The sequence below is a fragment of the Chiloscyllium plagiosum genome, chromosome 3 (assembly GCF_004010195.1).
Source record: "Chiloscyllium plagiosum isolate BGI_BamShark_2017 chromosome 3, ASM401019v2, whole genome shotgun sequence".
Classification (NCBI taxonomy): domain Eukaryota; kingdom Metazoa; phylum Chordata; class Chondrichthyes; order Orectolobiformes; family Hemiscylliidae; genus Chiloscyllium; species Chiloscyllium plagiosum.
This window is the reverse complement of record NC_057712.1, coordinates 130,651,517-130,666,096: the sequence shown is the minus strand read 5'-3', so window position 1 is coordinate 130,666,096 and position 14,580 is coordinate 130,651,517. Positions and strand designations below refer to the sequence as shown.

The 14,580-nt window shown below is 43.5% G+C and overlaps 1 protein-coding gene across 1 annotated transcript; it reads left to right on the top strand.

Annotated features, from left to right (window-relative positions):
* Positions 1–12,593: 12,593 nt before the first annotated feature.
* LOC122548549 (cold-inducible RNA-binding protein B-like) lies at positions 12,594–13,625 on the top strand. The gene has a single exon (XM_043687344.1). The coding sequence runs from the start codon at positions 12,634–12,636 to the stop codon at positions 13,051–13,053; it is 420 nt and encodes a 139-aa protein (XP_043543279.1). The 5' UTR covers positions 12,594–12,633; the 3' UTR covers positions 13,054–13,625.
* The last annotated feature ends 955 nt before the right edge of the window (positions 13,626–14,580 follow it).

The window sequence follows — 14,580 nt, the reverse complement described above, 5'->3', positions numbered from 1 at the left end:
CTCTGCCCTCATCAATCCTCTTTGTTACTTCCTCAAAAAACTCAATCAAGTTTGTGAGACATGATTTCCCACGCACAAAGCCATGTTGACTATCCCTAATCAGTCCTTGCCTTTCCAAATACATGTACATCCTGTCCCTCAAGATTCCCTCCAACAACTTGCCCACCACCGAGGTCAGGCATACTGGTCTATAGTTCCCTGGCTTGTCCTTATTATCCTTCGTTAGCCAACCTCACATCTTCTTTTTTGCCCTCCTGATTTCCCTCTTAAGTATACTCCTACTTTCTTTTTACTCTTCTCAGGATTCACTCGATCTATCCTGTCTATACTTTACATAAGCTTCCTTCTTTTTCTGAACCAAACCCCCGATTTCTTTAGTCATCCAGCATTCCCTATACCTACCAGGCTTTCCTTTCACCCTGACAGGAATATACATTTTCTGGATTCTTGTTATCTCATTTCTGAAGGCTTCCCATTTTCCAGCCGTCCCTTTACCTGCGAACATCTGCCCCCAATCAGCTTTCGAAAGTTCTTGCCTAATACCGTCAAAATTGGCTCTTCTCCAATTTAGAACTTCATCTTTTAGATCTGGTCTATCTTTTTCCATCATTATTTTAAATCTAATAGAATTATGGTCGCTGGACCCAAAGTGCTCCCCCACTGACACCTCAGTCACCTGCCCTGCCTTATTTCCCAAGAGTAGGTCATGTTTTGCACCTTCTCTTGTAGGTACATGCACATAGTGAATCAGAAAATTGTCTAGTACAAACTTAACAAATTCCTCTCCATCTAAACTCTTAACACTATGGCTGTCCCAGTCTATGTTTGGAAAGTTAAAATCTCCTTCCATAACCATTCTATTAATCTTACAGATGGCTGAGATCTCCGTACAAGTTTGTTTCTCAATTTCCCTCTGATCATTAGAGGGTCTAATGATCAGAGGGATCCCAATAAGGTTATCATCCCTTTTTTATTTCTCAGTTCTACCCAAATAACTTCCCTGGATTGATTTCCAGGAATATCCTCCCTCAGCACAGCAGTAACATTATCCCTTATCAAAAATGCCACCCCCCCTCTCTCTTGCCTCCCTTTCTATCCTTCCTGTAGCATTTGTATCACGGAACATTAAGCTGCCAGTCCTGCCCATCGCTGAGCCATGTTTCTGTAATTGCTATGATATCCCAGTCCCTTGTTCCTAACCATGCCCTCGGTTCATCTGCCAGTATATTAGTCCCCTTCCAATTTCGGTGCAATCCGTCATTCTTGTACAGGTCACTTCTACCCCAAAAGAGATTCAATGATCCAAAAATGTGAATCCTTCTCCCATACACAGCTCCTCATGCATTCATCTGCTCTATCCTCCTATTCCTGCTCTCACTAGCCCGTAGCACCAGGAGTAATCCAGATATTACTACTCTCGAGGACCTCCTTTTTAAATTTCTGCCTAACTCCCTATAATCTCCCTTCAGAATCTCAACCTTTTCTCTTCCTATGTCGTTGGTTCCAATATGGACAATTGCTGGCCCCTCTCTCCCGTGAGAACATTCTGCACCGTCTCTGAGTCATCCTTGATCCTGGCACCATGGAAGCAACACACCATTCTGATTTTTCGCTGCTGGCCACAGAAACATCTGTTTGTACCTCAGATTAGAGAATCCCCTAACACAATTGATCTCTTGGAACCCGACGTACCCCTCAATACCAGAAACTTGGCTGTTTGTGCTACGTTCCCCGAAGAATCCATCACCCCCTACATTTTCCAAAACAGCATACTATTTGAAATGGGTATATCCACAAATGACTCCTGCCCTAGGTGCCTACCTCTTACCTTTCCTGGAGTTAACCCATCTATGTGAATGTATCCGAGACTTTCCCCCCTTCCTATAACTGCCATCCATCACATACTGTTGCTGTTGCAAATTCCTCATTGCTTCTAACTGTCTCTCCAACCGATCCATTCGATCTGATAAGATTTGCAGCCAACAGCATTTATGGCAGATATAATCCGCAGTAACCCTTAAACTCTTTTTAAACTCCCACATCTGACAAGAAGTATATACCACTCTATTAAAGGCCATTTTTGCTCCTTCCCAATCTACAGACCCAGAAATTAACACCGTCATATTCCTCTACAAACACTGCCCCAGGTTAAATTAATAGTTAAGGCTTATATTTTAAGTATAATCAAGAAAGAATCCACTTTACTCACTAGTGTAGACTCTCTGTAGGCCACACTTAAAACAACAATTAATTTATCTGATTCTGTGCTGTGAATAGGGGATGATAATGAATCGGAGATGATAATATAATTCCTTTTACTCTGAATAACTAGGAAATGGCCTTGCAAATGGCTCTGAATGGCAAGAGATAGCAATGTAAATTCCTTATATTCTTCTTGTAAGGCAGAGACATCCCACTCTAAGACAGAGGCATACCACCCTACCCTTAGGACATCCAATTTCCTGCAGGTCAGCAGAGCAAATTAACCCCTTTAATATCTCATTCCCTCCTTTTATCATTCCATGATCAGTACCTAGATGGGGGATGAGAAAGGTGCTACCATCTTATTCATAAGAATCTTATGGCCAGTACTTAAGCAAGATATTGACACACAAAATACAACTATTATAACAAAAATTACTAGTCCACGTGGTAGGTAGGATTTGCAGGATCCTCTACATGGGAAAATTAGTGTTTGCTGGTAAAGTTCTTAAATCCACAGTCCTTAGTGACCACTCCATCCCTAAATGTTGAGAGGAAATGAGCCAGTTATCCAAAATCTCCTTCAGTAAACTCCAACCTGAAAACAAAATCCAATTTCTCCTTGCACTCCATGGAGAAATCTGAATTCTTGGATAAAGGCAGTTGAATACTTAACAAAACTGATGAGACTTCCATCATTGCGGAGATGCTTCAGATGGAGGATACCAGCGCTTCTGAGCATGCAGTGCAGCAGCAGAGTAGGTGAACGCAGCATTCTTTGCTGCTTCTGCTCCTGCTCTGCTGTCAAATGTAACAAAGCCAACTGTTTGTTGTGATTTAGCTTGATCAGTGAGCCTTCATATCCCTTAAATGATCAAAAGAGAAGGTAAAGCTCACGTAGGAAGGCCACTGACAAAAAGCATATGGACCTCCTCTTCGTTGTTGTTATCTTCTTCGCTTTTCATGCTCATGACTGAGGAGCTGATTGAATCCATTGGATCAGGTTGTGGAGGGGTGGGCGGTGGTCCAAAGGCGTGCTTTGCCTGTGAATGGAGAAAAAGGACCTAATGTTGTATAATATTAATGGAAAAACAAATCTGCCCTGTTACATAGCCCACAAAACACAATGAATTGGGATCCTAATTCAAATAAGGCAAAACAGTTACTTAAAAGGATTTTGGGTTTCACCTCCAAACTCCCTGCGAAATCAAAACAGTTCCCTACACCTGTAATTACAAATATTCTGCCAATTCATGCCTCATTCCCAGAATAAAGACAGTGCTGTTGTATCAGGTCATCATTCTTCTTGTGTTTTAAAAATTGCTGGAAGTCTTTAGCATGGCTTACCCTTACATTTTTCGACAGTTTCAACCCTTGCAAGTTTGACTGGTGTTATAAGCATCTTCAAATTTTGACCATACACAGTGAACATAGACAACTAAAACTTAAACCAGCAAAGAGGTATCACTTAGTACTTCAGTAACAAATCTGGGTCTTCATTGACCCATTATGTCACAATCATCAACCTTTTCCATGTGAATTCCGTATCTACTGTCAGATATCCATAGTTTATTGTTTAAGCTACAATAACATAGCTTATCAAGTGTTCTGATGAAACTTATGCAAATAAAAGATTTGCATTTAAAACCTGTACTGGAATGCTTGTCCTACTTTTAAAGTCTCAACTTCCTAACTTATCTCAATAAACTAGTCCAATGTCCTCAGTCTCCACACCCACTTCAGGGTCCTGACCTTTTAATAGCCGGGGAAGGCAGGGTGTTTGAGACAGGCACAGTAGTTATTTTTTATTTTTTTATCTGAAGCACTATGCTCCGGAGCCTCAAATCTCACCACTAGAGGACTCCAACCTCCTTTTCCCAGGGGGATTCCAACCGCTTTTTCCTAGGGGGACTCTAACTTCCGAATTCCCACGGGGACCTCCCATCCAAGTAACTTATGATTCTGAAAGCGAACTCGTTGGCGTGCAAGTGTGTAAGTTATCTGAGAGATTCCGTCACCACAGAGTCCTAGGGGACGAGGGGTCGACTGATTGGTAGGCTAAGGAGAGAGATCAAGGTAAATCTTCCCTCGTGGGCTGATCCGTCTCATGCAACCGGCACTCAGACAATCACTTATTCAGTCCACCTAGAGGTTCTGTCTATGTTGGAGTCCCACCGCTACCACCAAATGTTAGGTTCTTTTTCTTGAGATTCTTACACCCTTGATGCAACTGCAATATGCTAACTTCTGTGAACATTTTATTAAGCAAGTATAAGCTTTCTGAAGGAACCCTTACCACACTTTGCAATGCTTGCAGAGCCGTGTCAAAGCTCTCTCTGAACAAGAGGACTAGTCCTTCCTTCATACATTACAAGAGTTTCACATTACGGTCAGTAACAGCCACAAGATGATCCACAGTGAATAATTTCTTTAACTGCAGGGAGTAGTCAGAATTTTAATTGCAATGTTCTTATTGATTTCTGAATAGGGGATACAGTTGGATTGGTCAGATGAGCAGATCAATAGCAGATGGAATTTAACCCTAAACATTGTGAGATGATGCACTGTGGAAGAAGTAACAATACAAGGGATTACTCAATGAATGACAAAACACAAGGAAGCTCAGCAGGATCTTGGGTCCTTGTCCACAGGTCGCTGAAGATTAATAGGATGGTTAAGAAGGTATATAGGCCACTTGCTTTATCAGTCATGGCATAGATTAGAAGATCAGGGAGGTCCCGTTGGAATTGTTATGTTCATTGTTCAGCAATCCCAGAGAAATACTGGGAACAACACTACGTGGCCTTCACCAATCTGATGAGGGCTTTGAAGTCATTTGGGAAATGCTATGGAAGAACATGTCAAAGGCCAGCTGTCTGGAGAAATTAATCAACATCCTCTATCTCTTCTACCGCAAGGTATCGGCAATGGTCCTCACCAATGGTAATACAACAGAATCTTTTAATGTCAAGATAGGAATCAAGCAGGAGTGTGTCAGTGCTTTTTCTCCATCATCACTGCCACCATTCTTCATCTTGTCAAGAACAAGTTTCCCAGTGGTGTGTACATTGTCCACAGGACAGATAAAAAAACTTTTCAACCTCAACCAGTTGAAATCCAAGCAAAAAAATGACATCAACCTCACTCATGGAGCTTCAGATTATGGATGTCAATGTCATCGCTGCTGTCTCAGAAGTGAATCTTCAAGCTTTGCTAAATGCCTTTCTGGAAGCATATTGCAGAATTGGTCTCAGCTTCAACCTCAAGAAGAGTTAAGTCCTTTACTAATCTGTCACAAGGCAAGTTCAGTCTATACCTTCATTAAGATTAACAAAGAAATCATCCCAAACATTGAATATTTCCCTATCTAGGAAGGCACCTCTCATCTCAGGCTGACATTGATATGCAATCCAATCTGTGAGCAATGCCTTTGGACACCCAAGAGTCTTCACCAACAGTGATATCCTTACTGATACCAAGATACCTGTGAATAAGGCAGCTATCTTTCCAATTCTGCTCAATAGCTTAGAAACTTGGACTGCATATACATGCTACTGAAGGCCCTTGAGAAGTAAAATCAACAGTGTTTGAGACAAAGTCTCTACATCAGCTGCGAAGGCAGGCATAGTAAAATCAGTATCCTTGAAGCAGCTAGCAGCATCAGCACCAAGGCCATCAACATCCACAACAAATTAAATTTTGTCAGAATCCCTGAGTTCTGACTGACAAAGCAAGTAATTTTCACTTAGCGAAAGGGGACAAAGGAAGCATTTCAAAGATTCCCTGAAGACTTCCCTCAAGAAGTGCATGATGGGAGATCTGTATATGGGAGATCCTTGTTTAGAAGAAACTGACTCAGAACAAACCCCAATAAGAAGGGACACAATTCTTTGAGAACACCCATAGGCAAGAGGAAGTACAAAAAAGGAACTGGAGAGAGGAATGCCAGTGACCTCAAGGCCATGGATCAGTTCCAACTTCCAGAAACATCTACCAAATGTGTGGAGGAGATGTGACACGAGGATTGGGCTCATCTGCCATACAAGGACCCACAGCACCCTTGACTAGTGACATGGGATTTGCTAGGTGGACAACCATGCTTGTTAGCAAGTGATTGCTGACAATGAGATTATAAGAGCAGGGAGCTAATGTCTAATGTAGGAACTGAACAAAACTTTGGTTAGGCCAAATCTGGAGCACTATGTGCAAAACTGGTCACCTCACTATAGGAAGAATGTGATTGCACTGGATAGGGTACAGAGGAGATGCATCAGGGGATTGCCTGAGTTGGAGCATTTTATCTAAGAGAAATTGAGTAGGCTTGGGTGGTGTTCTGTGGAGCATAGAAGGCTGAAAGTGAACCTGATTGAGAGACAGGAACACATTGGATTTGTTAGAGCTGCTTGACAGGATTTAGACTAGTAAGGTGGGACCCAGAGAGATAGTGAGGAAAGATTTCAATGTGAGACTGGTACAGTTGAGAACTAAAGCAAGTCAAACAGTCAGGGCAGGCAGGGACAAAGCAGAGAACAAGGGAGGACTTATAAATTAACCTGCATTTATTTCAATGCAAGAGGCCTAACAGGGAAGGCAGATGAACTCAGGGCATGGTTAGGAACATGGGACTGGGATATCATAGCAGTTACAGAAATATGACTCAGGGATGGACAGGACTGGCAGCTTAATGTTCCAGGATACAAATGCTACAGGAAGGTCAGAATGGGAGGCAAGAGAGGAGGGGGAGTGGTGTTTTTGGTAAGGGATAATGTTACTGCTTTGCTGAGGGAGGATATTCCCGGAAATACATCTGGGGAAGTTATTTGGGTGGAATTGAGAAATTAGAAAGAGATGATCACCTTATTGGGATTGTATTATAGACCCCCTAATAGTCAGCGGGAAATTGCAAAACAAATTTATAAGGAGATTTCAGTTATCTGTAAGAATAATAGGGTGGTTATGGTCGGGGATTTTAACTTCCATATTATAGACTGACCATAGTGTTAAAGGTTTAGATGGAGAGGAATTGAAGTGTGGACAAGAAAATTTTCTGATTCAGCATGTGGATGTACCTACTGGAGAAGGTGCAAAACTTAACCTACTCTTGGGAAATAAGCCAAGGCAGGTGACTGAGGTGTCAGTGGGGGAGCACTTTGGGACCAGTAAACATAATTCTATTAGTTTTAAAGTAGTGATGAAAAAGGATAGACCAGATCTAAAAGTTGAAGTTCTAAATTGGTGCAGGCCAACATGATACTATTAGGCAAGAGTGATAGGGGTCAGATGTTCGCAGGTAAAGGGATGGCTGGAAAATGGGAAGCCTTCAAAAATGAGAGTCCAGAGACAGTATATTCCTGTTAGAGTGAAAGGAAAGGCTGGTAGTTGTAGGGAATGCTGGATGTCGAGAAAAATTGAGGTTTTAGTTAAGAAAAAGAAGGAAGCATTTGTTAAGTATAGACAATAGGGATCGAGTGAATCCTTGGAAGATTATAAAGGCAGTAGGAGTATACTTAAGAGGGAAATCAGGAGGGCAAAAAGGAGACATGAGACAGTTTTGGCAAATAGGGTGAAGGAGAATCTAAGGAATTTTATAAATATATAAAGGGCAAAAGGGTAACTAGGGAGAGATTAGGCCCCCTCAAAGGTCAGCTATGCAATCAATATGTGGAGCCACAGGAGATGGGGAGATGCTAAACAAGTATTTTGCATCAGTGTTTACTGTGGAAAAGGACATGGAAGACATGGAATTTGGGGAAATAGATGGTGACATCTTGAAAATTGTCCATATTACAGAGGAGGAAGTGTTGGATGTCTTGAAACACATAAAAATGAATAAATCCCCAGGATCTGATCAGGTGTATCCTAGAACTCTGTGGGAAGCTTGGGAAGTGATTGTTGAGCCCCTTGCTGAGGTATTTGTGTCATTGATAGTCACAGGTGATGCGCGAGAAGACTAGAGGTTGGCTAATCTGGTGCCACTATTTAAGAGAGATGGTAAGGAATAGCCAGGGAAATATAGACTGGTGAGCCTGATATCAGTGGTGGGCATATTGTTGGAGGGAATCCTGAGGGACAGGATTTACACGTATTTGGAAAGGCAAGGACTGACTAGGGATAGTCAGCATGGCTTTGTGCGTGGGAAATCATGTCTCACATACTTGACTGAGTTTTTTGAAGAAGTAACAAAGAGGATTGATGAGGGCAGAGCAGAGGATGTGATCTACATGGGCTTTAGTAAGGCGTTTGTCAAGATTCCTCATGGGAAACTGGTTAGCAAGGTTAGATCTCGTGGAATACAAGGTGAACTAACCATTTTGTTACAAAACTGGATCCAAGGTATAAGACAAAGTGGGGTAGTGGAGGGCTGCCTTTCAGACTGGAGGCCTGTGTCCATAAGCGCGCCAGAAGGCTCGGTGCTGGGTCCACTGCTTTTCATCGTTTAAATAAATGATTTGGATGTGAACGTAGGAGGATTAGTTAGTAAGTTTGCAGCTGACACCAAAATTGGAGGCGTTGTGGATAGCAAAGAAGGTTACCTCAGAGTACAATGGGGTCAGATGGGCCATTGGGCTGAGGAGTGGCAGATGAAGTTTAGTTTAGATAAATGTGAGGTGCTGCATTTTGGAACAGCAAATCAGAGCAGTACATATACATTTAATGGTAAGGTCCTGTTGAGTGTTGCGGAACAAAGAGATCTTGGAGTGCAGTTTCTTAGTTCCTTGAAAATGTTGTCTCAGGTAGTTATGATGGTGATGATGCTGTTTGGTATGCTTTCCTTTATTGGTCAGAACATTGAATATAGGAGTTGGGAGGTCATGTTGCGGCTCTACATGACATTGGTTCGGCCAGGAGAAAGTGAGAACTGTAGATGCTGGAGATAAGAGTCAATAAGTGTGGTGCTGGAAAAGCACAGCCAGTCAGGCAGCATCCGAGGAGCAGGAGAGCTGAAGAGGTTATGTTTGAAATGTTGACTTTCCTGCTCCTCGGATGCTTTCTGACCAGCTCTGCTTTTTCAGCACCACACTTTTTGATTGGTTCGGCCACTTTTGGAATATTATATGCAATTCTGGTCTCCCTCCTATTGGAAGGATGTTGTGAAACTTGAAGTTCAGAAAAGATTTACAAGGATGTTGCCTGGCTTGGAGGGGTTGTACTATAGGAAGAGCTGAATAGGCTGTGGCTGTTTTCCCTGGAACATCAAAGGCTGAAGGGTGACTTTATTGAGATTTATAAGATCATGAGGGGCATGGAAGGTGTTAAATAGACAGGATCTTTTCCCTCAGGTGGGCAGGTCCAGAACTAGAGGGCATACGTTTTCAGTGAGAGGAAAAAGATTTAAAAAGGACCTACGGGGCAACATTTTCACACAGAGGGTGATGCATGTGTGGAATGAGTTGCCAGAGGAAGTGGTGGAGGCTGGTACTTAAAAGGCGTCTGGATGTGTACATGAATAGGAAAGGTTTAGAAGGATATGGGCCAAGTGCTGGCAAATGGGACTAGATTAATTTCGGATATCTGATCAGCAAGGGACAAGTTGGATTGATGGGTCTGTTTCCATGCTGTACAGCTCTATTATTCTGGGTAATCCAAGATGGAGGATGGGAAAAACCTCTGGCTGTAAGAGCTGCTACTTTTTTGAGGTATTTTAGGTGTTGGAGATGATTTCCTCGAATTCCAGAAGCAGCGATTACTGTTTTATATGTTGTTGCATTGTTTTGGAACTTTGGAGAAAAAAGGTCTAAACAACAGCAGTTTTAAAAGGGAGAAAGACAGACAACAGGCAGCACATGGTCAGTGAAGAAGAGAGAGAGAAAAAGAAACCCACACCGCTAACTGACACAGCAGTCAATCTGCACAGTTACTGCCTTGTTGTTTGAACTCATGTATCTCTGGATATCAGTGTGCGTCTAGGAAAACTTAACAAACAGTGAAATTCACAACTGATCTTGGAGAAATCTATGTGGGAAACCTCACAGCACAGAAACAAATAAGTGAATAGCTTTGAAGTGTAGCCTTGCTGTAAATCTACAATAGTGAGTAGAATGAATTCTTGCCGAGAGGAAGTCATGGAGGCTGGTACTATTTCAGCATTTAAAAGGCATCCAGATGGGTATATGAATAGGAAAGGTTTCTAGGGATATGGCAAAAGTGAGGACTGCAGATGCTGGAGATCAGAGTCTAGAGCGTGGCATTGGAAAAGCACAGCAGGTCATGCAGCATCCAAGGAGCAGGAGAATCAATGCTTCAGGCATAAGCCCTTCATCAGGAATGAGGCTACAGGCCAAGTGCTGGCAAATGGGACTAGATTAGGTTAGGATATTTAATAATGAGTATTTTGCATCAGTATTTACTGTGGAAAAGGATATGGAAGATATAGACTGTAGGGAAATAGATGGTGACATCTTGCAAAATGTCCAGATTACAGAGGAGGGAGTACTGGATGTCTTGAAACGGGTAAAGGTGGATAAATTCCCAGGACCTGATCAGGTGTACCCGAGAACTCTGTGGGAAGCTAGAGAAGTGATTGCTGGGCCTCTTGTTGAGATATTTGTATCATCGATAGTCACAGGTTAGGTGCCGGAAGACAAACATGGTGCCACTGTTTAAGAAGGGCGGTAAGGACAAGCCAGGGAACTATAGACCAGTGAGCCCGACTTCGGTGGTAGGCAAGTTGTTGGAGGGAATCTTGAGGGACAGGATGTACATGTATTTGGAAAGGCAAGGACAGATTAGGGATAGTCAACATGGCTTTGTGTGTGGGAAATCATGTCTCACAAATTTGATTGAGTTTTTTGAAGAAGTAACAAAGAAGATTGATGAGGGCAGAGCGGTAGGTGTGATCTATATGGACTTCAGTAAGGCGTTCGACAAGGTTCCCCATGGGAACCTGATTAGCAAGGTTAGATCTCATGAATACAGGGAGAACTCGCCATTTGGATACAGAACTGGCTCAAAGGTAGAAGACAGAGGGTGGTGATGGAGGGTTGTTTTTCAGACTGGAGGCCTGTGACCAGTGGAGTGCCACAATGATCAGTGCTGGGTTCTCTACATTTTGTCATTTACATAAATGATTTGGATGCAAGCATAAGAGGGACAGTTAATAAGTTTGCAGATGACACCAAAATTGGAGGTGTAGTGTACAGTGAAGAGGATTACCTCAGATTACAAGAGGATCTTGACCAGATGGGCTAATGGGCTGAGACGTGGCAGATGGAGTTTAATTCAGATAAATGCGAGGTGCTGCATTTTGGGAAAGCAAATCTTAGCTGGACTTATACACTTAATGGTAAGGTCCTAGGGAGTGTTGCTGAACAAAGAGACCTTGGAGTTCCCTGGGGTCAGGGAGTCCAGAACTAGAGGGCATAGGTTTAGGGTGAAAGGGGAAAGATATAGAAGAGATCGAAGGAGCAACTTTTTCACGCGGGGGTGGTACAAATATGGAATGAGCTGCCAGAGGAAGTGGTGCAGGCTGGTACAAATGCAACATTTGAGAGGCATTTGGATGGGTATATGAATAGGAAGGGTTTGGAGGGATATGGGTCGGGTGCTGGCAGGTGGGACTAGATTGGGTTGGGATAGCTGGTCGGCATGGACGGGTTGGACCAAAGAGTTTGATTCCATGCTGTACATCTCTATGACTATATGTAAATCACAAAACGTTTTTAAAAAGTTACATTCTCAGGTTAACTGTAACATTTGGTATCAGGCCAGATAAGATGTTGAAGGTGTTAACCCCCTGTGTTCTATTGTCTGTGCCATAATGTTTCGACTGATTCTAATCTTAAAAATTAGTTAACAGAGTCTTACATGGCTTCATGTAATTTTTGAGCAAAGTACAGTGTAACTCTACAAGTACAAATTCACCCCACAAACATACGTGTGTACATGTGCATGTGGGTTTTTGTGTGTGTGTGTCTGGGGTGGGGGTTGTGAGTGAGAAAGTGAGAAAGTGTGTGTGTGTGTGTGTGTGTGCACACACAGTGGTGTGAGTGTGTGTGTGTGTCTGGGGTGTTGCAAAGGACTTTGTTGAGCATGGGTATTTTAAGTGGCAATACTAAATTAAAACAGGTTTTAACAAACTCAATACTGTAAATTACAAGAGTCCGAGACGGGACTCATGTCAGAATGAGAGCTAAACCATTTAGGAGTAAAATCTGGAAGGACAATAGTAGAAATGTAACATACTTTGCCTGTGCAGGTTCTAGCCAACAGATATTTCATAACCCGCCTTCAGAGCCCGAGCAGAAAGAGGCTCCAAACATGGCGGCGCAGGCTCAAGCATGGCCGCCCCTGCCTTCACGCTATTGGCCACACTGAAACGGTACTGTCCAATGGTACACCTTGTTGAGAGAGGGTGGCTGCAGTGCGGCTACTTAAAGAGGCAGCAGGCGGGCAATTCTCAGAGACAGCGTGCGCAGAGACAATTGTAGCAATATGTCCGACGAAGGAAAGTTGTTCGTCGGCGGCCTGAACTTCGACACAGACGAGCAATCCCTGGAAGAGGTTTTCTCCAAGTACGGCCAGATCGCTGAGGTGAAAGTGATTAAGGACAGAGACACCATGGCTTCCCGCGGCTTCGGCTTCATCACTTTCGAGAACCCGGACGACGCCAGGGACGCGCTGCAGGCCATGAACGGAAAATCCATCGACGGGCGGCAGATCCGGGTGGACCACGCCGAGAAGAAGTCGGGAGGAGGTGGCTACGGCGGTGGCCGAGGCGGTTACGGACGTGGACGAGGAGGCGGTGGCTACGGCTCTCGGCAGTACGATTCGCGGGCGGACGGCTACTACCGGGGAGACAGCTATTCCCGGGGCCGGGGAGGAGGCTACGGAGGGCGCAGCTCCTACCAGTGACACTGGTCATGGTCTAAATCCGAGGTCTGACCTCCTCCCTCTCGGTTTTGCTATTTTTTTTTGTTTAGGGAAGAGATGGAGATCCGTTAATTTCCCAGCCTCGTGTTTTCCCTACTAGAATATAATTGTTGGCCATTTTTTTTGCCCCCGCCATGTACCGGTTTGAGAGGCTGGCGGCTGCTGATCGATCTCTGCTTGTCCCTGCTCCCGTTATATCGGGCGGCTGTAGCCCCATCGCTATTGTTCGGCCGAGAGTTTTCATCTGTTGTGACTTTTTTTAAGTAATAAAAACCAAACCACCTAGGTTGTATTCTTTGCATAATCCGAAAGGACATTTCTAAGAATGTGTCTTTGCTTGGCGGTCGATCAAGAGATCGCGAATTCTAATAATCACCGTTGGTTTTTTTTTTCAAAGTCATTTTATGTGATAAAAGAAATTTAAATCCCGCCTCAGGCGTGGTGAATTCATTTATTTTCGAAAAGCAATATTGATGGGATGTTGATAACATTTTTTTGTACGAAACTTGTTTCTTGGAGAATGGCAAAAAAAAAATTAAACATTATAAATTGAATTGTTTGTGGCGTTTATTTTTTTTTTGTTTGTGACAGCTGAGCGAGGGAGTTGGCGCTGCCTGGGGTTTTTTTTTCCCTCCTGTGAAGAGAGCTGGAACATGGCGGCAATGCGGTGTGTGTAATTCACGTCCCTTTCTCTCTGAAGGTGCAGAGCTCACACAAAGCTGGGTCTAGCGCCGGCTGGGGGTGGGGGATTCTGCTTTCAGACTCTGCCTCATGGCCACGTGGAGGAGAGCCCCGGCTATTACCCACCCACTTTTTTTTTTCTCTCTCTCTCTACAGCAGAGGCCATGCTGTATGCAGCCCGGAGTTATCATATTCATACCCATTTTCATTCCAAGCGCCTCTCTTCCACATGGCACCGTCTGTGGATAATGTGCGTCACCCCTCTTTTTTTTTTCCTCTTCTTTCCCCTCCCCCAGTCACTACATTACGGAGATATGGAAATTGCACTTTGTTCACCTAAATTTTTTTCAGCTAGTTTAAAATAGACACATTTTTAAAAGGGACATGGCCAACGTATTAAGTGCCCCTCACGTTTCTGCATCGAGCAGGAGCGTGAGGAGGCGGAAATGCTTTGGAAGTTTGCAGCAAACCATGTGGCGCGTCAAGTCTGCCGCTTTTGGAGCTTTGTCATGCAGGCGTGGTTCTCAGCTGCTTTTCACCGGGTATTGCAGCATCGCGCTCCCTTTGCAAATACTCGCTCAGCGACAAATGTATCCGAACTTGCTCATCGGCTAATTTAAAATACGCATTTCGGCATTTAGACTAGCACAGACCATTTATTTAGACCAGCTATTCAAATTCTACGCGTGTTTTGCTAAAATGCCCAGAATAACGACGACTGGAAGAATAGGTAGTACTCCCTGGATGCCTAACAAGATTGGATGCTTGTCAGTTATATCGAAGAACAGTAGCATTTGTTGCAATCGTTATCACGACGTAATTGAATAT

Excerpts from the sequence above, each read along its gene's own strand:
- LOC122548549 (XM_043687344.1), top strand. The coding sequence starts at position 12,634 with ATGTCCGACGAAGGAAAGTTGTTCGTCGGCGGCCTGAACTTCGACACA.